A 26,308-nucleotide genomic window follows, 5' to 3' on the forward strand; every position below is an offset into this window, starting at 1 on the left:
GAGATAAAAAATAAAAAGTTGTTTTTGTAGTTATGGAGTTGTTCATAATGAGAGTATCCGGTTTTTACTCGAGTTCCCGTTGAACTCGTGGAGCTCTCCGGGTAATCTCAGCTGCTCATTAGCGACAGCTGTGCGTGACGTCTTCGCCGTGGTGACGACACGTGACGTGTCTCTGTCAACAGAACAATGGCGGATACCGTGGAGGAAGCGCAGGGCAGCTGGTGAGTCGGGTTGTTGTTGGCTTTAGATGTTTGGAGAATATTGGTCGGTCGTCAGGAAGCGGTGAGGGTTTCATTTGTTTAGTTCCCGCTCTGAAATAATTAAAATGTATTTTGTGTCGCCGCTCATCTGACAGTAAGTGGTAAATCTGAATCCAGTTCGGTGGCGGCAGCTAGCCTGCTAATATAACAATTAGCCAAGTTTCTTATCAGAACATCAAAGATTGAAAAATGGAGCACAAAAAGTGAAGTGTTTCTGTAGAAACAACTGTCTGCGGTTCATGTTAGAATCATTTTAGGTCACTGAACCAGATATGGTTCACTATATGTACTTGTTAGCCAGCATGCTAGTAACTAGCATTTCCTTAAATCCAACATTTCCAACCTCTCTATCTTTATTCTCATTTGTAATATTTAAACTACGTGGTGTGATGACATTTTGTGTAATATATCACCAGAATTCATGTAAATATTTTTTTTATCCATGTTATGAAGTAGTGGTTGATTCATAAAGTACTTTTGTCATCAGAACAATTTTGTTTACTGTATTTTACTGTAAATTAGCCTGTATAGACCGCTACTGAAGGTTTCCTAACAACTGTCTTCCACAGGTGTAAATAGTCTTGTTATTGTATTGATCAATTACTAAAACTGTCTACTATCAGCATTTGATTCATATTCGGCTCAGTAATTAAAAAAGCAATAGTTGGCATTTAGAAGAATAACAGTTTACCGTGGTTATAAAGAGGAAAAGCTTTGACATTTCCCACACTTGATGCTAGCAATGTACAATTGTTTAGAACTGGATTCTGTAAGAATATCTTAAGTTTGATTTTAGCTATAGAAGAACTCCACAAGGGTTTTATATGATCCATCTTATTGTTTTTGTTTTTGTTTTTATTTTAACTGTGTGACGTTGCCCCCCAGGGACCAGGATTTAGCTGAGGCTCTGGACTCTGGTGGGTCAGACAGTGAGATGGAGAGGGGCATCATGCAGATCCAAGAGCATTCAGTTGAACACAAAGCCAAAATGTGGAAGGTAAAGAGCCTGTCTTTTATGTCTAAGATGCCTCATGTGCTGCACTTCAAAGTATTGCCTTAAAATAATACAGTATTAAGAGCAAAGGGAGGTTAGAGTAAATACGAGTCTGACTCTTACCGCTGTATCCGTACACCTAAATCATTACATCGCCAAATATGTTTGTGATTTACACAGATTTTTCACATTTACAAGGGCACACAAAACCAAATGTGAGAAAGGCCTTAGAATCTGTTTATGCCTTTTCACTGAGTTTTTACTGCTATGTCCACAAATCTGCTCAGTGATGTAAAATCCTGCAATCATTGCAAAATAGACAACAAGGAGTTCTGAAGTACTGCGATCAACATTTTAAATCCATATTGCCCCTTACTAGGCCACAGACAATCAGTTCATGTTCTATTGACGTCACTTATACGCCTCTTTCTGACACGCCTCCAGTCTGTTATTTTTGAAACAGCATTCCTAACATACTTATTATTGTGTTAGGTATGCAAGTAATTACTGAAAGACGTGTAGTTTCAGTCTAACCTCTGTGAAAGTTTAGTTTAATATTTAACAAGTCAAAGAACAAAAGAACATGATCATGTTAAATAAGCCTTAAACTTTTTATTAAAGCTAAAAGGCATTCTAAAACATGGGCATTATTTATTACATTGAATGGTCCGGTCCCTATAATCTTTATAGTAAAGCAGAGAGGTGACTGTTGGCCTTCATTTACGTACCGTGAGAGGCGGGGTCTCAGTGGCGGTGGCTTGGAACCCTTTCATAACTGCTTGCTTTTCTATTTCCCTTTTGTTTCGCCAATGACCATTTAATCGATATGGTTCTGCGGGACTTGTTTGAGATATCTGTAGGATTATCCACAGAAGTCCAGTAGCGTTTGATATAAATATCACAATTGTCTGTAAATGGAGTGCTGGTTATAATTTTGCAGACAAGCACCAACAACTGAGAAAATCAGAACAATTTTTTAGGACGCTCCAAAAGATTAATTTGAAGAATATAAGATAAAATATCAAGAATTTATATTAAATTTGTTTCTGTCTTTGCTTCCCGCTACATTTAGCTCACAGGCTGATCTCTTCACATTTAATCTGTTTTAAATGTCAACAGATTGCCCTGAACGTCTCCGGAAAAGGAGACAGCCTGTCCCCGTGGGACGGTGTGCTTGATTTACCAGAACAGACGCTCATTCACAACCGCAGTCAGCAGCTGATTGGTGAGTCAATTCACATGAACATCGCAACAATCCTTACTTGTAGGTGTCATCTATAAAAAAAAAAAACATTAGGAAGACAACAAGCAACTTCTGAGCAGATAAACATTTACAACATTCTGGGTTCTAATCATTTTCAGATTAATATGACAAATGCAGAAAAAACAAGTCTAAAATGTGAAAATATTGTTATTTAGACTTTTAAATGGAATATAAAAACAAATCAAATGTTTCAAGGACGCACCGATCTACTTTTTTCACTTCTGATACTGGTACAGATGTGAGTATCGGCCGATACTGATCTGTTACTGAAAAACAACTGAACTGACTTAAAATGTCTCTTTTTTTTAAACACGGACATAAATGTAGTGAACTGCAAATGTGTTTCATAACTCTGCCCCAGTACAGCACACTTAATGCACCAATAGTTTGACAAGCTTGGTCAAACATGTAAAAACAACAAAACTTTAATTTGTCACGTCAGTGCAGCTAGGAGTAGAACAGCAATGTAAAATAAATCATAAATAAACTCACAGAAATAGATTCACTACCTTCAAACACACGAAAACTGCAACAAACCTTCTTTTCAAATGGTTCAGAAAGTGCAAGTAGGAATTCTAAATATAAAGTTAAATAGATAAGAAAGCATGATGTTGATCAGAGCACCCAACATAGAATTAGACTGAATAGATCTGCCCTCATGGATTGGTCACATTGTTACCGATATCCAGTCTAGATTTTTTTATTCAATATCCTCACAGATACAGATATTGATATCGGAACGATGCGTCACTAAAATGTTTTGTTTAATTCAAGATGTCTGAAGGCTGTTCTTGAACAATGTGTCATTATCTGCTGAACACGGGATTATTACTTTATAGCACGAGCTGAGGAGTCTTCTGGCTGCTGTTTTATTCTGAGTTCATAGAATTAAATTTCTTTCATGAAGTCTCACATCCTGACATCCGCCCAATCTGGTGAGGCTCAGAATAGAAACTCTTCTAAAAACGGATAAAAGTAAAACTAGACAGAGCTTGTTCTCCTGGTGCGTTGTTTTCGACTGTAACGCCTAAGACAACTTGTCTGTGAAGATATTAATCAGGCTCATGAGTGACCGCCCTCCTTCCCTGCCACGTTTAGACCAGCTGGGAGTTTCAGAGGAGGAGAGGGGCGAGATGGTGTCCGACGTGGAGTCGGTCATCACATTCTACTGCAAGTCCCGCAACATCACCTTCACCCCCGAGCTCAGCTTGCCTCACCTGCTCAAGCCGCTGCTGGGGCTGAAGTTGCCCCGCAGCGACCTCTACAACTGTTTCTACGCCATCGTGAACAAATACATCCCCAGGTAGAGCTTCCTCGCCATCATCCCATCTCCACATCCTCACTCGCCAGCGGGCTTTAATATCAACCGGGCGCTTTCGTTTCAGGGAGTGCGTCCCGAAAGGACGACCCTTCCACCTTTACAGACTGTTGCTGCAGTACCATGAGCCGGAGCTGTGCTCCTTCCTAGACACCAAAAAGATCACACCCGACTCCTACGCCATCAGCTGGGTAAGTCAGGACTTTCTGACAGTCGGGTCGAGTTGATGCTTTTCTCTCCGTAGCGTTGAGTGAAGTGTGTTTTTCTTTTTCTAGCTGGGGAGTTTGTTTTCTAGTCACTGCAGGCCCGAAGTTACTCAGGCTCTGTGGGATTCGTACCTCCAGCAGGCAGATCCTTTCCTCATCTTCTTCCTCATGCTAATCATCCTCGTCAATGCCAAGTGCGTATCCATTAGCGGGAGCCGTGGGATTGTCAACACCGGTTGTTTTTGTTCTGATTATGTTTATTCACCCTCAGAGAAACCATCCTTGCAGAAGAAGCAGAGAGCAAAGAGGACATCATCAGTCAGTTTGTTTTACCTGACTTTACACTGCAAAAGCACAAATTCTAATATTCCTGGTCTAGTTTCCAGTGCCGGATATATCAGAATAGGACAAAACTAACTTACAAGTAACTTTTTAGCAAGATAGAGGAATTTGTTTTAAGGCACTAATTTGTTAATTTTTTTTTTTTTTTAAAGTACTGGTTCCACGGGTAGATTATTTAACTTATAGCAAGATATTTTTCTCCCATGTTATAAATGAAATAATCTCCCAGTTGAAATAAAATCACTATCAAGGAATTATAGACTTAAAGAAAATCCCAATTCGTTGCTTAAAAGTTATCTGTAAATTGGGTTTGTCTTATTTCAAATGTACCAAGATATTTGCACTAGAAATTAGACCAAAAGTACTTGGCAAGATTTGTTTTTGCAGTGCATGTTTACACTTGTTCACTATTCAGCCTGTTTTTTTTTTTTTGTTTTTTTTTGTAAAGTACACTCAAAAGAGAATTTCTCTGTTCCAGAAATGTTGGAGATGTCTCCTTCTCTGCTGGAAGCAGAAGACATTGAAGATTTGTTTTCATTGGCCCAGCATTACCAGAGCAAAACCCCGCTGTCACTTAGAAAGGTAAGGCTTTGTGTGCAGATTAATGAAGCATTTTATGTGTGTTTGTTATCTTGTTAAAGCAACTTATGTTTTTTCCATCTTTGTCATCATGTTAGATGAATCAGAATCTGTTTGGTAGCAGCCTGGTGGCTCTTAAAGAGGAAGATACTGATCTGAGTCAGGCTCTGTGTCTCCCTGTGTCTGTCCCAGAGATCCTGCAGGCCAACCAGCTTCAACAGGTCAGTGACACACACACACACACACACGATTTCAGGCCCAGTAATTATTGCGATAAATGATGATAATGTTTTGAGACCATTTTCAAGTAATATATAGGTAATTATAATATTAATAATGCAAGTTAACCCTCTCAAAGACCAATAAACTTTAATTTAGTAAAGAACACTTAACAGTGGAACTGGAGGATATTTTACATTTCCCAAATAAAACACAACAATCAAAAGAAAACTAAAAGTAAAAAGACACAAAACCAAAAAAATAAATAATGGATTACTACTGTATGTCTCTTGTAAACACAGTTGCTCTTCAAAAAATATTTTTCATCAGACTGGAGATGATCGAGCTCATTTGAATTTATCAGTCAATTAATTGATGAATTGCTTATTGCAACAGGCTTCATTTTAGCCAGAAAATTTCCAGCCTTTGCAGAGCAAGCAGTTAGTTTGGTAAACAGACCGATAAAGATGCTTTTGGTGTTTTAGGATGGGGTGCGCTTCTTTGTGGTGGACTGTCGACCTGCAGAGCAGTACAACGCTGGACACCTGTCCACGGCCTTCCATCTGGACTCTGACCTGGTGAGAGACGCTAACGGTGTTGAACGTTGCATATGGATGCTTTTGTTCTTTCTTCCTGAAACATTTGAACTTTTCTTCCTGCAGATGCTCCAGAACCCGTCCGAGTTCGCTCTGTCTGTGAAGTCCCTGTTGGAGGCTCAGAAGCAGTCTTTAGAGTCGGGCTCCATCGCCAGCGGAGAGCACCTGTGCTTCATGGGCAGCGGGAGAGAGGAGGAGGACATGTACATGAACATGGTGCTGGCCCATTTCCTACAGGTGAAGAGCATGGCCCCGTGTTAAAAAGCGCATACCGATTTCATTCTGTTCACAGTAGAGTTTAGATTTATGGCCCGAGCCCTACTGGGCCACAATTATCTGCTTACCGTCTGGGTCGGGTCGGGCTTCCGTGGCACATTTAATAAACCTGCAAAACGTACAGCACAGAGAAAACCAAAGGAGAATGCACAATATAAAGTTGTGTTACTCCACATATTATGATGTTAATAGAGGAGTAGATAGTTTAACCTGCGGAGGAAATTAGGGGCAGAAGTTAATCAGACTGTAACAAGCACAGCGAACTGCATGCATGTGCCTCTACTCTTAATCAATCATACATCCCAGATGATTTGCACTTGACTCACCCTGTTAGCTTCACAACATGCTATTTTATTCCCTCATCAAAAACACACCAGTAGTGTTGCCTTGAGTTTTTTTTTTCATGCATGTTTGAGAAATCCTTTAATCTCCCGTGGCAACCGTTCAGCTGTACAAAACGCTTTGGGGGACATAGTGCCGACCTTCCGCCTCACAGAGTGGCCTTCCCTCACGACTCCTCCCACTCGGCTCCTTCAGACTAGCCAGCAGCAATTAGCAAACACCTGGTGGAACTACGTATCTGCTGAGCTCATTATGGAGCTACTGCTCAGTGAAACGCTGGTAAAAACGTTGTTAAAGGATTAATAGAGGAGCCATGTTGTGATGATTTCATGAAGGCGGAGTTTCAGAAAGAGCAGAAGATTCTTAAAGAGACAGAGGCCCAATTACAAGGTGTTAGGTTACAAAGTCCATTTTGTTTCAGTTACATTTGATATATAAAGCATTTTTTAAATAACAACTGAAATGAACATAGTTATTTGATTGTGCTGTAAAATGATACTATGTGGCTGGAAAACACATAATACTGCCACTTTAAACTAAAGGTTTAAACAGGAGAAGTTACACTGTTTACTTAAATGGTAGTATAAAATCAAAATGAGGAAAATCTTAATTAAAATAATATGTCGGGTTTACTTTGGGCTCGGGCACAATGCCTATGGGCTTTGGCTGGATTTTTATTTTACTTTATTTTTTTATACCCGGTCTAAACTCTAGTTCACAGGAAACAGGAACATGTTTCATTGTCTTCCTGATTTGCAACCTCAGTTCTGCATTTCAAGCATTTTTTTTTGTTTCCATATTACAGAAAAACAAAGAATATGTCAGCATTGCTAAGGGAGGCTTTATGGGTAAGTAGGTTAAAGTCATTCACACGCAGTTTCCAAAATATTTTTTAAAAATGTTTTAAGTATTTTTACAGTGGCACACAGGCTGCAAAAAATGCTGTGCTTTCAGTAGTGTTTCCTACATATGCTGCAGTGAAAGCTTCGCAGCATAAAGCCAACATTTTGTGCCGTTTCAGCCCTGCAGAAACACCTGGTGGACATGAACGTTGAAGGCCTCGACTCTTCATACATGAACTGGATAGTCAGCACATCTGGATCTCACAGCAGCCTCAGCTCTGTGGATGTAGGTGGAGGAAAAGGAAGGAAACAGTTTCTCACAAACGACTTTACGGTGCCTTGCAAAAGTATTCTCACAATTTGCACAAACCTCTGCGTCTTTTAATGGGATTTTATTGTAATGTGCAAAGCATATTGAAGTGGGAGGAAAAGGATAAATGGTTTTTAAGTTGTTGGGTTTTTTATGTAAACTCTTTGTGTTTGACTTTATTTTTTTATTTAATGCCCCTAAATAAAATGGAAGAGAAGTATGAAGAAAGGAAGTGTTGAAAGAAAGTATCTCCTATTATGCTAAAACATGTAGGTGATGCTTTTAATTTTTAGGGACTTGAATGCAGTCCCTTTAAAAATAAAATGCATTGCACACTTTTCTGATTTAAAATAAAAATTATATATATATATATATATACTGTGTATATATATATTTTTTGGAAGACAACATAAAGACCTTTTCCTTCAGTTTATGAATGATAAACCACTTTTGGTTCCTTCTGTCACATAAAATCCCAATAAATTAGACTGTGGCTTGACAAAGTGAGAGAGAGTCTAAGTCATATGAATACTTTCTCAATTCACTGACCTATAATTTTTTTTTTTGTTTGTTTAAGATTTCTATTGTTTTTTCATGATTGTCAGTTGCTTCTTGTTTGTTTTTGGGGGGTTTTTTTTGGTTGTTTTTTAATGTTATAATTAAATTTTCCCAACAACACAGGGAGAGTCTTTGAGCAGCCCTGGAGACGGCAAAGGCGTGAAGTCTCTGGTCAATAAAATGACTTTTGCTCTCAAGTCCAAGTCTGTTAACGTAAAGGAGAAAATGATCAGCTTCATCGAGAACACGTCTACGCCTGTAGACAGGTAGGAGCCCGGTTCGTTTCTCTAAACGCCTCTTCTCCATTAACTCTTAACTCACTCTTAACACCTCTCGTTGTTGGGGTGCAGTACGTCTTCAATCGCGACTGAACGCATAATTGTTTGATGAAAGCTGCTGTTTAACGTACCAGTTTTGTTAAAGTCCCTGTGCCTTATTCTACACTAGAATATCTTTCAATCTGCCTTGGCCAGAGAAGGTGATTCCAGATCGGTAAGAGCTCCAAACATCCAGCTGTCTGTCACCAGCATGCCCACTGGCTATAGAGGTGCACCTGTCCCCCCCGAGACGCATTAAAGCATGCCTTAGCAACCAACATCTCTGCCTTACTCTGCTCACTCACTCATAACGACACATTCCCCATGCAGCGAGGGCAGGCTCCGTTTAACATGTTTATTTTAAGGTCTGTTTTTCATGCTTTCACTAACGACATTTACAGAAGCTGCAGCCTTTAACAAAGTCTTCAGTCATCCTTGCTGAATCTTAAGGCATTTCAGGGTCAGCTTCGACTGTTTGCAGGCGCATCTCAATATGCTTACGGTTTATCTCAGTAGTTCCGTTCAGAAAGCGATGTAGTTCAAGCATTTATTTCTGTTGTCCCCATGTGCTGCGCAGAATATACACTCAGTACTTGGTTGGGGCTCCTTTTGCATGAATTGCGTCATCAGTGTGGCGTGGCATATATCAGTACACTTGAAATAAGACAAAACTAGTAACCTTTCAGTGAGATACAGGCTTGTTTTAAGCCATTGATTCATTAATATTGTAATATTTCCACTGGCATATTATTTTACTTGTAACAAGACATTTTTCTCACGTTATAAATGAAGTAATCTGTCAGTGGAACTAGTACTTTCTCATCAGTATTGAGGAACGCTTTGTGGCTTACCCTGCTTATGGAGGAAGTCTGTGACTGTCTGCTGAACATCTGTCAAGTCAGCAGTCTTCCTCATTTCTTTATCAAAGCTCCTTTTTTTATTGGTCTTGTGTGACTTTCAAATTTTGAGGAAACTGAATTTAAACTTTTCATGACCTGTGAGCGATTATTTTTCAGAAATAAATGCTTGAAATACATCGAGTACATCCGTTTTTTGAATAAAATTAAATTAGTCCATGTTGCGATGCGCCTGACAGTCCATCTTTCCATTTCAGTGTCTTCTTGCATGATAGTCAGGGCTGCGCAGAATGTTGGAGACAAACTCGACGCTGTGATTCGTTGGTCGGTAGCCCTGAATATCATGTCAATCTGTAAAGTAGAACCAAGCTGCAAGGCTCTTGCTTAACTTCTTTTTATATTCACCAGCATATAACCTTTTTTCTCAGCAGTCTGAGAGTCTCCATGTCATCGCTTTTTGTGTGCAAACTGGACGCCTTCTGCTTCTGAAAGCGTCTCTTTAACAACCGTTTGATATCTTTTTCTATTTTTTTTAATCATTATTATTATTGGGTAATATCACAACATGCACCGTTTTGTTTCCTTCTGCAAACAGACACGTGAGCAGCAGCGACCGAGTTGGGAAACCGTACCGGGGCGTGAAGCCGGTCTTTAGCATTGGCGACGAAGAGGAGTACGACACAGGTAAAGGCTGGATCCGATATTGATATCTGTATCGGTCCCAATATTGAAAAGAATTCTAGATTGGATATCGGTGACACGTCTTGCTTTATTCTTTATTTTACATTATATTTAGCATTCCTAATTTCACTTGTTGAACTATTTGAAGTTTGTTGCAGTTTATTTTTTTTTATCTGTTTGACCAACATAGTGAATCTGTTGTTTTGTCAATTTATTATTTATTTAAATTGGCTGTTATTCTCCTAGTTGCACTGACTGAGCAAATGAAAGTTGTTTTTATATGTTTAACCAAACTTGTGAAGCTATTTATATGTTTAAATGTGCTCTAATGCCGCAGAGCTATCAAATAAATGTGTACTTCAGTACATTTATATCTGCGTTTTAAAAAAAATAAACATTTTAAGTGAATTCAGCTGTTTTTCTGTATCAAATCGGTATCGGCCGGTACTGAACCTCAGATATCGATATCGTAAGTGAAAAAGTGGGTCGGTGCAACTCTAGCCGAAACGTCTGTTTAGGAGATGAAATGAGCAGCATGTGTTGTTCTCCCAGATGAGATCGACAGCTCCTCGATGTCAGACGACGACCGAAAGGAGATTGTGAACATTCAGACGTGGATCAACAAGCCCGACGTTAAACACCACATTCCCTGTAATGAAGTTAAAGAAACCGGTCACATGTTTCCCAGGTGATTTAGTCTTTTTTTTTTTTGGCTCATATGATGACATTGAACACATCAGAATACATATTTTAAAAAAACAAGGATATGAGAAAACGTGCCTCTTGAACTCTGTGTGTTTTTGTGTGTCTTCCAGTCACTTATTGATCACGGCGACCCACATGTACTGCCTCAGGGAGATTGCCTCCAGGAAAGGATTTGCTTACATCCAGTCCAGACAGGCGCTGAGCTCCGTGGTGAAGATCACATCCAAAAAGAAGCACCCAGAACTCATCACCTTCAAATTCGGGACCAACAATTCAGCTGGAGTGGAAATATCTGCAGTTGAGAGGTGATCACGTGTGAATAAACACGCCTTTTAAATATATTTAAAAAAAAAAAAAAAAAGGTTTTCAATTTTGACAGCTTACAGAGACGTCAAGATACAAGTTGCATTATGAACACAACAAAAAAAAGTTCTAATGTCTGCCTTTTAACAGTGGCTTTCCTCGTGTAAATTGCTCAACTGAGGTTGTCAATGATGCGCAAGGTTCTCTCGCCTCAGCAGTCAATCTCTGCAGTTCATTCAGTTTTGAAATGTTGAAAGCTTGAGATGTTTTTTGTAGGTCTAAATTGCTTAATTGTAATGAATCGATTATTGAAATAATCGTCAACTAATTTAGTAATTGATTAATCATTAACTGGAGCATAGAGACAAATTGCTGAAAGAACAACACACTCTTAAAAATCTTAGATTTAAATAAAAGAACTCAGCAAATTGTGCCAATTTGTTTTTTTATCCGATTAATCCTCAGAATAAATGATAGATTAATCAGTTACTATAATAATTGTTAGTTTCAGCCCTATAAATATTATTTAGGGATGTCAGAGTAAATTGGGCTGAATACAGATTTAAGGCCCAGTTTTCAGATATTTTTATTTCTTAATGTTCAAAAACTATGCCTCGTATATTTTGAAAAACAGTTTTTTATTTCAATCATCTTGTATGTGAGTTGACCTGAATGCAAAGTCCAAATAAATAGAAGCTTTAAAACAGGCTTGTCAAACAAGATGGCGGCCCTGGGCGTGCTGACATCACTCTGAACTAAGAAAACAGGAGTGAAAAAAAAAAAATGTAACTTTCAAAAACAGAAAATTTGATACAATTTTTTATCGCCCAGCCCTGTATTCAAAATTGAAAAAGCATATTTGGTCAACTTTTAATCACTCCTATCAATAAAATAATTTGGGTTTTTTGAGTGTTTTCGTGAAGCCAATCAAATATTTTCATTCTTCCTCTCCCAGATATTTGATACCAAACGCAGGCGACGCCACAAAAGTCATCAAGCAGCAGATCATGAAAGTATTAGACGCTCTGGAGAGCTCGTAAGCGCAGGCTGCGGTCGCAGCAGGCGACACAAACTGTGAGAAGACCCGTCTCCTCCCCCGCTCCCCCGTTCCTGGGCGTCCTCCCTCCTGGACAGATCCCAGTGCAGTGTTTGACTCTGACGCCCCCGCACCCCCTCCCGCTCCCCGTGTCTCCAGTTCCTGGGACGTTTTGGGACGCGCCGCCAACAGCAGGCCTGCGGGTCAGTGCTGCCCGTGTCCGAATAACTTAGGTGCTCCGCAGTCATCCAACCATTTTCCTGTGACTAATTTAAGAAAAATCGGTTATGTCGTGTGTTCTTCCTTTTACAGTGCAGTTTGGCTTTGATGTTGCTCTGGCCTTAACGTAGCATACTGGCCACCCAGTGGCGAATCTATAAAACCCCCATGCATAACTGACCTTTTGATTTGTCTTTTAGTTTTCTTGTGATCTTTCTTTACATACTCGGTAAATTTATTATTCATCATTTTTAGTATGTGTCAGCTAAGCTACATATTGGCAACACTGGCACAGAATTCCTGCTTTTTTTTTTCTTTCTTTTTCTGATAACGTTTCTCCCTTTCCATCAGGTAGCCTTAAGCAGAAGTTATTTGAAGGTGTTTATATATATATATATATCTAATGTATATACTGTGTGAACTGCTCTGTCAAAACAGAAATGTCATTATGAAAGCACATCCTGATGGAGAAAATACAGGAAACTGTGGAGGTTTGAAACATCCCTTGTTCCTACACTAAACGGTTTGCCTTTGAGTATTTCTGTGGGCCAATTTATTCTCATTTATCCTCCTTAGCATTCGTCTCTAAGCAGTTTGTAGCTCAAGAAGCCCCACCCAAGAGCTACGCTAGGATCACTCCAGGAGGTTCGGTGATTGCAGTCGACAAAAGCCGGAGAAACTCGTCCGCTCTTTCCTTCTCATTCAGTTTATTATGCAGGTCTCTTTGTTCGCCTCCTTGACTCGCATAGAAAATGTTTCGCTCCAAATAGGAATGAAATATTAGCTGACTGGTTATGTTTCCAGACCGGTTTGGTGTTTTTGGTTGTATTGACCAAACCGAGCCGCTTCGGTTGGCCTCATGGCTGTGATGTCAGTTTTGGGCACCAGCAGCGGCGGCTTCGCCCATCAACATGCAGTTTATGTTCTCACATTTGCTTTTGCTTACCGACGCATTTTTGCTTTAAGGTTTCCTGTGCGGGCAGCATGGGGATCTATTTAAGAGGAAATTTCAGTTTCTACAGCACTCTGTAAATTGTATTTATTTCTAATCGCCCGTATAAAAACTAAAAATCTTTTGAGAAATGCTATGGGGAAAAAAGAAAGCCAAACTTGAAACAGAAGGTCTTAATCGGGTTTGTCTTTTGGTCCAATCCATTCTTGTGTCGCCCTGTTTGTTGTGTTGTCGGTATTCTCTCTGACTGGAACATCCTCGACCGGGAGCGAGTCTTTACGTCACTCTGTAGCATCAGACAGGACGCCGACCACTATTTTGAAACAAAAGAAGCATAATTTACTTTGCACCTTACTGTACTGCTATTGTTTTCTAAACATTTCTGGTTTTAATAAATGGAGATTATTGGACCGCACTTGTAGACATGTTTATTAAAAAAAGTTCCATGTACTAAACTAAATGTGTGTGTGTGTGTGTGTGTGGTTAGTGGGAAATGATACAATGCCTCATAAATTATTTAAGGGTCACACACTCCTGCAATGGGAAACATTTTCTACTAGTTGAAAACATTAAAAATGGCCGCCAGCCTATCAGCTTTAGACATCTCATGAACTTAGGGTTTATCACATTATTTTGTGTGAACAAATACTGCTCTTGATTACCATTCTCATTAGTAATGCATTGCTTTAGAACTGGTCTCATTAAGAAGTGTGATTTGTATCAATACACCGCACACAATAACTATTCTTGTATTTATTGATGCTTTTATTGAACAAGCAGTGCAGAAAATAGTAAAACTATCGATCCCCACAATAAGGAAAGTTTTGGGGCGTTTTAAACATCAGTGATTGGAATTTATCGTGGCAACAATAAATAAGATGCTTATGAGAAATTTATCACAATAAACGATAAGATAAATTCCTGCCCGTAATCCTAACAAGGCGGTTAGTTGACCTAATGCTAAGATGTTGCAACAGATTCAATCTCGGCATCTAGTTGTTACAGGTCATAGCAGTAAATATATATATAAATATATTTTATCTAAACAAGCTCCAACACTTTGGTACTAATGTTATTTGTAAAAATGAGACTAAGGAAAAGATGTTTGGCAATAATACACAATGTGTTTCGAGAAATGTCAAAGTAAGTTAACAGCAATTGTCAAGCAGGGCAGCGGAAGAGTCATGATGTGGTCTTATAAAGCGCTAGATTTTATTAGTTTGAGCAGAGAAATGTAAGCAGGCTCAGTCTGTGATCCTTAGAGGTTAAGATCATACTGAAGCAGTTTTGCACCAGCTGCATCTAGTTACATAAATGTTTGAAAAAAGCAACTACAGTTTAAGGTCAGGTGCTGACCGGTGTTAATCTTTTTCAAATCTATTACTGTTTTGTTCAAATTGATTACCAATGAGCAGTTATACTTTGGACTGAACTCTGGTTGGACACCAACTTACCACCCACTGTGACGAGAATCTCAGCCTTTTCACAATAAAAGACCACGGTTTAAGGTCAGTACAAGAGACTCCCGAATTTATCTCAGACAACTAATTTGTGTGGTTTGTTTTTTTGTTGTTGTAGTTAAAAAAAACATTTTTATACTTATACTTTATCCATGGCTATATAATAGTACAGTTAATGAAATTTTTGATTGTTGTTGAAATGGAAGAAAAGTAGATATGCTCTTATTTTGAAAAGTACACATCCACCCGGAAGTGCTCAGCACCCTGCTCCGCTTTAGACTTGGAGATGAGCCGAGTTCTGCACATATGAGCGCTGTGACGAGAATAATGTCGAGTAAGTATGAAAGTATTTGTGTGAGTTACAGTTTTTCTAACTAGTTTAAATTTAGCCGTGGTTTGATAAAAATAAAAACCTCAGCAGTTCGTAACTCATGCCGTGTTGTCAGTAGTAAAGTCTCCGTGCTGACCGGGTTCTGTTGTCCCAGAGTTCCGCCTGGCTGTGGTCCAGCTGCAGGTGAGCAGCGTCAAAGCGGACAACCTGAGCAAAGTGCGGAGGCTGGTGAAGGAGGCAGCGGAACAGGGCAGCAAAGTGGTGCTGCTGCCGGTGAGGAGGTTATTTTTATTATTATTTACTGTATACAGTGACCTTTAGGTTTCTTATCACTCTCCTTGACAGTACAGGGAGTAACAAAATGTGGAAAAAATATTTAAATGGTATGAATACTTTTTTTTAAGGCACTCTGATAGTTTTCCTCCTCACCCCGATTCAGGAATGCTTCAACTCTCCGTACGGAACTGGCTTCTTCTCCAAGTATGCTGAGAAGATCCCAGGAGAATCCACGCAGATGCTGTCAGAGGTGGCCAAGGAGAACAAGCTGCATCTGGTGGGAGGTGTGGACTCATGCGTCGCCATGGTCACCCACATTAAACCTTCACATTTGAGAAGAAAGTTGCAACCTTGTCTCCAAAAAAAGCTGTTGATGTCTTGTTAGAAATTGCAGCTGAACGAGCTGCAGTTTATTGGGACCAATGTCGCAAATTGACATTCACTCACATCCTGTCTGTTTATTCTCAGGTTAAGATAGATGTACAAATGATTTTTTTCACCTGAAGAAATTCTGAGAAGTTAGAAATATTCCACCCCTTTTTTAATCCGATTCACCTCAATACGACCCAATGCATCTAATTACCTTCAGAAGTCACCTAATTTGTAAAAAAAGAAAAAAAAGAAAGAAAAATAGGGAAAAAACTGGTTAGTATCTGCATCAGTGTATCAGGAAAACAAATAGTGAACACAGAAATTGGTCTTTTTTATTTACATTATATTAACATAATGCATAAAAGAAAGAGCAAAGCTCTCTTATGGTGTAACAAATTTAAAACGGCACAAAATAATTAGGCATAGTGGAAGTAAGCTAATATGTTTTCTCAAGAAGCTAAATAAATGATTCTACACTTAGGGCAAAGTATGCTGCCATCTAGAGGATGTTTTATGTATAATCCAAAGTGAGGAGGGAAATAGTATTATATGGAAATACGTTTTTCTCTTTTTTTAATTGGCTTCCACTTCCAGAAAATACCGACTAATACAGATGAAAAGGTTGCAGCTGGTCAGAATTTTGGAAACTTTTTCTCAGAGTTGATCAAAACATCTCTGATCATCATCACATTTGAGTCGCTGATAAAATAGAAAAGATGAACCAGATGAACCGGATCACCCGGAGCTGGTGGGCCAGTGGAGACTGTGGAAAAATGAACGCAAATTAACAAACAGTTAGCAAACAATCCAAACATATTCCATGTTCATGTGACTGAATGGCTGAAGCCTCCTCCTTGTTGTTGAACAGGCTCGATCCCTGAAGAGGACGGAGGGAAGCTGTACAACACCTGCGCCGTGTTTGGTCCTGAAGGAGAGCTGATTCTCAAACACCGGAAGGTTTGCGAGTTCCTCACCCGCTCAGGTCTCCTTCACAGACGGAGCCGCGCCCCAGCGCCCGCTGCGTTCGTGTAACCCCCCCCTACCCTCTGCGCTCTCTCCCAAAAGATTCACCTGTTCGACATCGACGTTCCAGGGAAAATCCGCTTCCAGGAGTCCGAGACGCTGAGCCCCGGGAACAGCCTGTCCACGTTCGACACGCGTGAGTGGCGGACGGGGGGCGGCTCTCTTTGTGCACCTTGAACTTTTCCGCGTTTCATCACCGTTAGAATCGCACACTTTAATGTATTTTACTTGAATTTAAAAAACAAAACTTTTTTTTCCCCCCATATTTTTCTACAACTAAAAATCTGAAGAATGTTTGGGGACCAAATAACTTCTACTTCATTGGTCTGTAATCTCTGGCACTTTGGACCTTCCATAATTTCCCTTAATAACTGTGACTTAAAATGATAAAGAATTAAATGGGGGTGCTACGATAAATCGGCCCCGATTCATTTAATTTTGGGAAGATTAGTGATCGGCCAAAAATTACATGTGACGCTGACCTCATCTACCTCAGCACAGGTATAAAAATCAAGATTTGTCTTCTTCTGCTGTCCGGTGGGAGAGGTTTGGCTGACAGCCCGGCCCACCAGGTCACGTCTGCACGTTTGCAGTTAACAATCGTCTCCCCACTGTTGCCAACTCGGCAACTTTCTTGCCACATTTATCAACATTTCAGACAAAAATTTCTGTACTGGCCAAACTCGAAGACAGCAGGTCGGGATTTTTAAAGGTCGTAATCCGCAGTTGGCTAGAAAACTGCAGTCGGTGCATCCCTAGAATTAACTAATGCTTTAAATATACATTTAGTAACAAATACTGGCTTTATGTTATTATATTTTTTGATTTTCCATGACACTAAAAATGCAAACGATATTGTTTTAGATCCTTTATTTGTAATTAAGTCGGAAACTGTTTTTTTTTTTTTTCATTTTCCATCTATTTCACCATTCCGCATAAAGACGCGTATCCATCCTCTTTTCAGCAAACATTTTCTGTTTTTCTTTATTTTAAAACCTAAAAGCAGATGGAACGGACAAGCACTCCCGTCTCTAGGGTTGCCCTTTCACATAAAGCACGACGACGTTTGACAAAATCTATAATGTTCAAGTGGTACGACCAGTGTCAAGTAGATGAATCTTGTTTTGTTTTGTTCCTTCCCCTGTCCTCTTGGCTTTGGCAGCGTTCTGTCGGGTGGGAGTGGGGATCTGCTACGACATGAGGTTCGCGGAGCTCGCTCAGCTCTACAACAGGAAAGGTGAGCGACTGAAAACGACTCATTTGGACTGCCTGACAGAACGGCTGAAGAACATGTACCGTGCTCAGGCTGCCAGCTGCTGGTTTACCCCGGAGCCTTCAACATGACGACAGGCCCCGCCCACTGGGAGCTGCTGCAGAGGGGACGGTGAGACTGGAGCACGCCTGCAGGTTTGCGTCGGGCCGTCGAGATCCACCGCCGCGTTTAATAATCCAATTCCTTTGCGTCATCTGTGTAACGCAGGGCCCTCGATAACCAGATGTACGTGGCCACGGCGTCGCCTGCCAGAGACGAAGCCGCGTCCTACGTGGCCTGGGGTCACAGCACCGTGGTGAACCCGTGGTAAGACCGCAGGAGCACGGACAGACGGGCGGCAACGGGAACATTCTGAGTCAGTCTTTATCCTTAAAAAACAAAACAAACTTGTTACCGCGTAATTCAACTAGATGTGACGAGGCTGAAAGTCAACGCTTTGAGAACACCTGTGCTCTTATAAACTGAGGCTGCAGGTAGAAACTGTTTTAGTAATCGATTCATCGATCTACTCTTCTGGATCGTGTAACCGGATCCAACAAAATGGCACACTGGGAGGGGTTTTCATTTAACCACGAAAGACTAATTTGTACGATATTAAAACTGTAAATAAACCAACGACTCAAGTCATTTTTTTAAATGGGAAAAGTAAACGTCGTATTGCCTAAAACGCAGTAACAGCATTCATTTGGTGAACGCTTGATCATTTGCAGCAAAGGATGAAGCTGTAGCTGAAAAGATACCTGTGAAAAGCCGCAGCCCGTTCTGCTTCATACAGTAAAGATCTGATCTGTTGATTTTTATTATTATTATTATTTATTTATTTATTTTTTGGATTAACCAATTTAATAACTTGAAATCAAACGTCTCCTGGTTCATAGGAGATTTAAAATAATAATAAAAAAGAATTTGAGGCTACAAGTGTCACTTCAGGAGTTCTTGGTTGAACATATTTCCTGGCATGGAAGGGCTTTTTAAAAAAAATCTTAACATAAAAATGTAAATATTTTTTGAACAGTTTTGCCTTCCTTACCGCTCCAACTGTGTTGTTGTTTTAGAAAATGGCCTTTTTCGAGTCTGTGAGTGATAAATCGGTTACTAAATTAGTTGACGACCGTTTCGATAACCGATTAATCGCTTATCAATCTGATTTAATTGTTTCAGCCATATTGCAAACCGTTGCTGATGCTCTGTGCGGCCGCTGGATCCGATCTGAACCTGTTTGGATGTTTTTACAGGGGAGAGGTCATCGCCAAGGCCGGGCCTGAGGAATCCATCATCTACGCTGATATCGGTGAGAATCAGAGGTCTTTCCCTCCATCTGAGCTTTGGTACAGGAAGCTAAGAAAAAAATATTACTCGATACACAGGACTTCCAAGCGGTCTGGTAAAACTATGGAGTAGTTTGGGATTTGATTTCAGGATTTTCCAGATCTGGACTGGAGAAAGGAGATAGTTTTGTTTCTAGATTTTATTCCCCACAGTAAATGTCGTCCCTCCAATCGTCCTCCCTCCCTCCCTCCCTTCCACATGTCAGACTGTGTTTTCCTCTGCGATGAGGTTCTGCATGTTCTGACTCTGCATGTGTGTGGCCCGACTCCAGACCTGCAGTACTTGGCCGACATCCGGCAGCAGATCCCAATCAGCTCCCAGCGTCGGGACGACCTCTACGCCGTGACGGCCGTGCAGCAGGGATCGGGCTGAACGCTCCAAACAGGATCACGCTCCTCTAAATATGTGATTTCTGAAAATCCCAACATTAAATAATCTTGGTTCTTGTCATCAAGGAGACTGGGTGTTAATATTTAGTGCTTGATGGAGCGGTTGCGTTAGCCAGTCGTGCGTTTGAGTCAGAAGGGGAGCTCTGACTCAGGACCAGCCTTCACGTGAAGAACGACGAACTGGGAGGGAAAACGGTCAAGGAGAACTTTATTTTCTTTTTTTTTCATTTTTCCTCCTGAACCATTTAAATGTGTGATTTGAGCTCGTGTTTCAATGCCGCAGTTGTACGTGTGTGTTTCTCTGCTCTGGTTGCCCACTGAAATCCAGGTTAATAAAAAATGTTAAAAAATCCCAGACTCACTAACTAAAGTGTTGATTAACTCGGAGATGCTAAGTAGCAGACGGAGCTGTACGACATGCGATTCAGATGCAATAACAGACACCACATCTGAAAGACGTTTTTTTTAATAATAAGTCACCAAAGCACCTGTTTGTGGTCAGAATAAATCCTTACTTCAGCCCCTTGTGGCTTTAAAATGTAGAAAAAAAAGGGAAATATCTTATAAACCTTCACTTATGGAGGCGTGTCATTGATTAAAACAGACAAGCTTTATTTAGAAAGCATCCTCTCTAAATTAAGGGAACTTTAAAATGTTTACGGACAATTTAAAGTGCTTCAATAACGAAGAACAACACACACAATAAAGACATGCATAAACTCCATGGCTAACAGTAGCGCCAAACATAAAACATTTGCGGCTGTGTTCAACATAAAAGCAGCACCAAGTAAGCCAGCGCTTTGTTTTTTTTAATAGAAATTATATTTCTACAAGGCAAATAATTTAATAGAAATCAGCAGTGGTGACATAGTATGAGAATATCAGTTTGGGCTCCAGTGAGTTTCTTCATTTCCTGAACAAACAGAAGGGCTTTTACTCGACTTAAAGGCAGATTGGGTGAAAGCGGAAAAAAACGTAAACAATGCGGCCAACATGGTTTGAAATGCTTTACAGCATGAACCAAAACCAGGAGGACTTGAAGCAAAATGAAAAACGTGCGATCCAATCGAGGGATTAAAAAATAGTCACAATGGAAAAAAGTCAGAGCCGTTGATGGGGGAAGTTTCTTCTGTTGCCTTTGAGTGCTGTAAGAATTAAACAGTGTCTGTGTGAAGGCACGTTTTTGGCAAAAAGCATCAATAATGTCCCAGAGTTGGGGCAAAAAAAAAAAACGTTCAGAAGAATTTGTGGTTTGCTAAAGAGAAATAATTCCAACAATTAACCCCAATCTTTGAATTCAAGCTACACTACACTATAATCATGAAGGGTTTGGGATCACAATATGTGGAAACTTCTCATTCTACACCATCTGGTCTGTTTGTTGGGTACCAGGAATCGGTTCCAAATACTCGAGGAGGAGGTGGTGCCGCGTTATACTGAAGAGGAAATTGGTGCTTGAACAGGATGATGACCGCCCAAAACACCAATAAGTGACCAGTAACAGCATTACATTATGGAGTTAGCCGCCCGATCTTTGGACTTCACCATCAAAAGTCCATTTTTCCTCACTTCCTGTAGAGCTAGAGGAAATTAGACGCATGTTCTCATTAAGAACAGAATGTGCCATGCTACTAGTGTCCTTGTCATTTCTGACTGGAATCAATCAGCCGGCACATTTAAGAAAAAAAAAAAGTAGACGGCAAGCTTAGGATAAGCATCTAGAAAATGCAACACAATGACTCAGAAGTATTTACATGTCAGTGTTTTTTTGTTTGTTTGTTTGTTTGTTTGTTTGGACTGATCATAAAAAAGTGGCGGTGGATCCATAGATGAACTTTTTTTTCTTGTCCTTTTCTTTCACACGTCGGTCTCTTTTGGCTCCGGCATCATTTCCTCGGTCGCCTGCTTGTACTGATATCGTCGACCTGATGGAAACAAACATTCAGTCAGACACGGCGGCAAGCGCAAGGCGGCTCACTGTTGTCACAGGAGCTTTCTGTTTACACATCCATACTGTGACTTACAAAAGTATTTACACCCCCTGGATGTTCTTTTTTTTTTTTTTTTTTGTCATGATGCGTATTTTATCGGGATTTATTGTGATAGAAGTGGAGGAAAATGATATGGATGAAGAGTGCTTGTCAACATCGGCCAAATCTTGCCATAGGTTCTGAAAAAGAGAACTTTTTGACCAAATCATTTTTTTCCCCACATACGCCATTTTTGCCTTCGTTCCCTCTAAATGAAATTAATGCTGAGCCGCAGTGACTTTCCTAAACCATTTCCAAACATACCATCCAAAACTGATTTTTGTAATTAGCTTAACCACATTTTTAACCACATTTTTAACCATATTTTTAGGTTTTTAAAAAAATCTAGACGTCATTACGGAATAATATAACCTTATTTTTAATGAAAATATAGACAAAAAAAGGCTCACACCACAGTTAACAATCGCAGCTGCAACTGCTGCTCAAACTCTAAGCAGGTGTGTTGCATAAACACACTCAAAAGACCAACGTGCCAAAAACTAACGTAGTCGTATGTACATCTCGGACCAGTTTGATTTGATCTTTGACCAAAACGATTTAAGAGCCTCTTCCACCACCTTCAGAATGATTGACTGAAAATAGCTAACTGAGATAATGTCTAATAATAATACAAACCTCTAAAACAACATGATCCCTGACCTTTCTGTCGGTCACTAACAAAACTCTGGACTTGTAAGCAAAACAAACCACACACTGGGCTCCATTTATTAATCAGGGGATTTCAACAGATTTTATTTAGGGGCATCAGAGTAAAGAGAAGTAAATGTCACACAGATTTCTATTTGGGAAAAAATAAATAAAAAAATAATGATTGAACCTGCAACTGCTGCTCAAACTCCATGGATGGATGGATGGATGGAAAAATGAAAAAAAAAAAAAAGACATACTTTTCCTTTTTGTGTTTGAAATGTGACGAAAATGTGAAAAAGTTAGAGCAGCATGAATCACTTTTCAGAGGTATAAATAAACCTGGCCTGGTTCAGCCTGGAACAGCTGTAGCCAAAACGCATCAAGGTGGAGTCAAATCCTAGTTTGGACACTTCGCATGTTGGATCTTACTGGGTTCACCTTCAGAGTGAATTTATTTATAGTTATACTGAAATCAAGGAGCAATGAGGTTGTAAATAAACAGATCCAACTCAATGCACATGATGAAATTCCTACTGAGCTGCATTCTGTACCGACAGCCCCCCCAACAACAAAGGTACATACATTGATATTTAAAAAGATGAAGAAGCAGGAACAAAGATATATAAAAGGAACTTCTGTGTTAGAGTTTCACACCTAGCTTGAGAGTTTTGTGAAACTAGAGTTTTAATGGTTTTAAATGAAAACTATTAGTTTTGCACATATAGCTATTTGTGCAGATTAGACGCCGTTTCACGCTAACTCGAACGGCCTGAGTTGAAGAGCATTCATGGTTTCCTCGCTCCGCTTTCCGGAAAGTTTCGATGGGCTCACCTCTCCGTGGCTCCTCGTATTCCTTCTTCCTCCGCTTGCTTATCTTGTCCAGGTGGAGCTGATAGTAGATCCCGGCAAGCACCATTATGGCGACCACCACGCACAGGACGGTGCTGAAGATCCACATGCCCTGCGACGCGCGACTCCCGCTGCTGCTGGCTCCCACTGCGAGCCCAAACAGCGAACAGAGTGACGGCGTGTTCTGGCATCCGACGGAGAAGACCTGACAGAAGGTCTTCTTCAAATTAAGTAAAATTGGTGCCGATTTTTTGTTTGTGCCACTACTAGAGATATTAGTAAATGTTTCCAGAGGTCATCAAAGGTCCATCAGCCTCCCTCCCCCGCATGTACCAAATCAAGCAAATTTGGTGTCAATCAACTGTGCTGCAAATATATTTGCTGGACAAACATTGCACAATCAATTTATAGCAATTTTGTTAGATTTTGTTCATCTTGCACTTGTATTGAAGTCTTAAAAATTATAACGGCACAAACAAAAACATTTGCGGCACAAAATGTTTTTGCTGCACAAACTTATCATAGTTGACGGACACCGTATTTTGTTTGAGTTTGTAAATGTGGACTGACTGCTTGACCTTTGATGACCTCTGGAAACATATCTTAACATCTTCAAAATGATAGCGGCACAAACGAACATTTCTGCTGCACAAAGATTTCTGCTGCATGTTTGACACCAATCCCGTTTAATTAGAAGGAGGACCGTCGTCACCGAGCGCCAGCGTTAGACTCACGTTTGGCCGTCAGGGTTTCATTCGTGGACGGATTCGTGACGGTGCACGACACGGTGTCGTCTTTGGAGACGTTGACGGTCAGCCGGCTGGTGACGTTGTACAGATGGGAGTCGGGGAGCGCCTGGGCCCGGGTCGTCACGGCGCCGTCGGGGGGCTGCCGGCTGTCGTTGATGAGCCAGTAGACGACAGGCTGGGGGTAGCCCCCCCAGGACCGACACAGGTAGGACGATTCTTCCTTCCTCACCTCGGGGATCCTAAAACTGGCTGCGACAACGACAAAACTCACAAACGTCAGGCTTTTTAAATGATTTTGTGATCATTTACTGCAAGAAGCACATCTGAATAAATTAGGATATGTTTGAAAAGATGGCTGTTGCTCAATAGTTAAATTGAAAAAGTAAAATTTACTATGTAGATTTGTTCTTTTGCTAATAAAGAGAGCGTCTTCGTTAGGCTTGCCAGTAGAAAGCAAGAAGCATGAGGTGCTGTAAAACCTCTTGGTGCAGATCTGCACGGAGTTTGGACTCTTCCTCCAGACTCCACTAGTTGCACCTATTGCTTATGCACCTTTTTTCTACATAATCTTTTCCTTCCACTCAACTTTCCATCAGCATGCTTGGATACCACGCCAACAACCAGCTTCTTTGGTGACGACACAGAGTAGCTTACCTTCGCTTGTGCACAGTGACTGTGAGTGTCCAGTCAGCAGCCTTAAAGGGACAGTGTTATGTGTTTTCCAGACACATGATGCCATTTTATTAACACAATCAAGTAACTACGCTAACTTCAGTTGTTATAAAAATGCTACATATGTCAATTACATCTTAAAATAAATTTGACTCCCTGATTTAATTTCTTGCAATTGGGCCTCTGTGTCTTTTAAAAGTCCTGCTCTTTGGGAAGTCATCACAACATGGCTCCTTATTAACCCTTTAACAACATTTTTATCTGAGAATTTGCTCCTGTTCTGATCTCAGCAGATGCGCAGTTCCACCATGTGTTTGCTAATTGCTGCTGGCTAGTCTGAAGGAGCTGAGTGGGAGGCTTCGTCCACCCAGGCGTTCTGCACAGCTGAATGGTTGCCGTGGGCGATTCAAGGATTTGTGAAACATGCATGAAACAATGAAAACGTTTTGTTGAGGGAATAACATTATAACATGATGTACAGCTGAAAAAGTCGATTTTACGTAAAACTGCCCCTTTAAGCCCTGCAGACCAGATCACATCTGAAAGTCAGAATCACCAAAACCAGAAGGGAAAAAGTGCTCAAAACACAACACTCCTTTTGTGGCGCCTCTCTGTTTTAGTTGATTATTTCAAGTCCTTTTAATTGATTTATTTCAATGTTACGGAACTAACCTGCGACCCTGAGACACCTGGTACACAGAGGCGCGCTCTGGTTCTCCCCTGACAGCAGGAACAGGCCGTATCGGCTCCCGTCGTGTTTGGGCTGAGCTGACGGCAGCTCCAGGGAGAAGTTCCCAGTGGCCGCCGCGTCTGTGGGAATCCTGGCATAATTCACGCTCCACGTCTCCACGTTCCCATCCCCGTCCCACAGCGACCTGAACACGGCCTCGTCGTGGTTCCTCCACTCAACGGAAAAGTTCGACAGTCTCCCCAAGTTGGGGTGGCAGGGCAGCAGCACCGGCTTCCCCACTTCACCGAGGATACAGCCTCGCTGCTCTGTGCAGAAAGAGAAACGGAAAGAGACGAGTGAGGTCGGTCGGTGCGACCCGCAGCGTGAGCAGACGGCATTGGTCAGCTTACCCAGAGCGGCGCACAAACACGCGCAGCAGAGCAGCAGCGCCGCGCCGCGCCACGGTGCCGCCGGCATCGCGCCTTCCCTGGCGCACAGGAGCGCATACAAAGACCGCGGAGCGGCTCCTACGGCGTCTGGCTTTTCAGTTGGGAAAAGCGAAACTCGTCCATTATTGACACACTCCACACACGCACGAAAATATGTCGGTTCGGCCTCACTTCCTCGTCCTGCCGCGCCGAGCCGTACGCGCACCTTTCCACACGTTCAGTCATGCCGCGGCTTGTTCTGCCATACCTGATCTCCTGTTTTAGATCAGCAAAAAAATAATAAAATAAATAAATACCGCGGATAGGAGTTGATGTAAGAACAGTGAAGACTCCAGGCTCTTCAGTGTCGGTCAGTAAAGATCAGGTAAGGACCCACTTTATAGGTGGAGGTTGGTTTAACCTGCTAGACCGCTTTTTAGACAACACACACACACACATGTTGGTAAGGAAGTATGAGGAAGTATAAGGAAGTATGAAACAAACATGTAGAGAAGTATTTATAATAATAACATAAAACCTGGACAGGTGAGAAGAACTGTGGCGATATAAGTTTGTTAGTGAAATGTTATGCGGACAGAAATGTTCCAACATGTCAAATTAGTACACACG

At 40.9% G+C, this 26,308-nt stretch overlaps 3 protein-coding genes across 4 annotated transcripts; 2 read left to right on the top strand and 1 right to left on the bottom strand.

The window, feature by feature from the left end:
- The first annotated feature begins 135 nt into the window (after window positions 1–135).
- tbc1d23 (TBC1 domain family, member 23) lies at window positions 136–13,631 on the top strand. Of its 2 annotated transcripts, XM_032572965.1 has the most exons (19): window positions 136–221; window positions 1,146–1,257; window positions 2,374–2,479; window positions 3,617–3,821; window positions 3,904–4,027; window positions 4,112–4,236; window positions 4,314–4,360; window positions 4,863–4,966; window positions 5,062–5,184; window positions 5,668–5,760; window positions 5,845–6,015; window positions 7,202–7,244; window positions 7,418–7,524; window positions 8,230–8,372; window positions 8,554–8,598; window positions 9,876–9,964; window positions 10,514–10,649; window positions 10,777–10,971; window positions 11,925–13,631. In XM_032572965.1, the coding sequence occupies exons 1-19, from the start codon at window positions 187–189 to the stop codon at window positions 12,007–12,009; spliced, it is 2,088 nt and encodes a 695-aa protein (XP_032428856.1). In that variant the 5' UTR covers window positions 136–186; the 3' UTR covers window positions 12,010–13,631. The 2 variants fall into 2 exon arrangements, with proteins under 2 accessions (XP_032428856.1, XP_032428857.1); XM_032572966.1 differs by lacking the exon at window positions 8,554–8,598.
- Window positions 13,632–14,864: 1,233 nt separating this feature from the next.
- nit2 (nitrilase family, member 2) lies at window positions 14,865–19,986 on the top strand. The gene is made up of 10 exons (XM_032572974.1): window positions 14,865–14,970; window positions 15,122–15,240; window positions 15,407–15,527; window positions 16,484–16,572; window positions 16,681–16,774; window positions 17,801–17,875; window positions 17,944–18,022; window positions 18,119–18,217; window positions 19,147–19,202; window positions 19,512–19,986. Exons 1-10 carry the CDS (start codon window positions 14,943–14,945, stop codon window positions 19,610–19,612), a joined length of 861 nt encoding a protein of 286 aa, XP_032428865.1. The 5' UTR covers window positions 14,865–14,942; the 3' UTR covers window positions 19,613–19,986.
- A 234-nt stretch (window positions 19,987–20,220) lies between these two features.
- On the bottom strand, window positions 20,221–26,098 carry LOC116726303 (ICOS ligand-like). The gene is made up of 5 exons (XM_032572973.1): window positions 25,661–26,098; window positions 25,253–25,576; window positions 23,894–24,157; window positions 23,142–23,306; window positions 20,221–21,554 (listed from the first exon to the last, which is right to left on the bottom strand). Exons 1-5 carry the CDS (start codon window positions 25,725–25,727, stop codon window positions 21,487–21,489), a joined length of 888 nt encoding a protein of 295 aa, XP_032428864.1. The 5' UTR covers window positions 25,728–26,098; the 3' UTR covers window positions 20,221–21,486.
- Between the last annotated feature and the right edge of the window lie 210 nt (window positions 26,099–26,308).

Source organism: Xiphophorus hellerii, chromosome 9 (genome assembly GCF_003331165.1).
Source record: "Xiphophorus hellerii strain 12219 chromosome 9, Xiphophorus_hellerii-4.1, whole genome shotgun sequence".
Classification (NCBI taxonomy): Eukaryota; Metazoa; Chordata; class Actinopteri; order Cyprinodontiformes; family Poeciliidae; genus Xiphophorus; species Xiphophorus hellerii.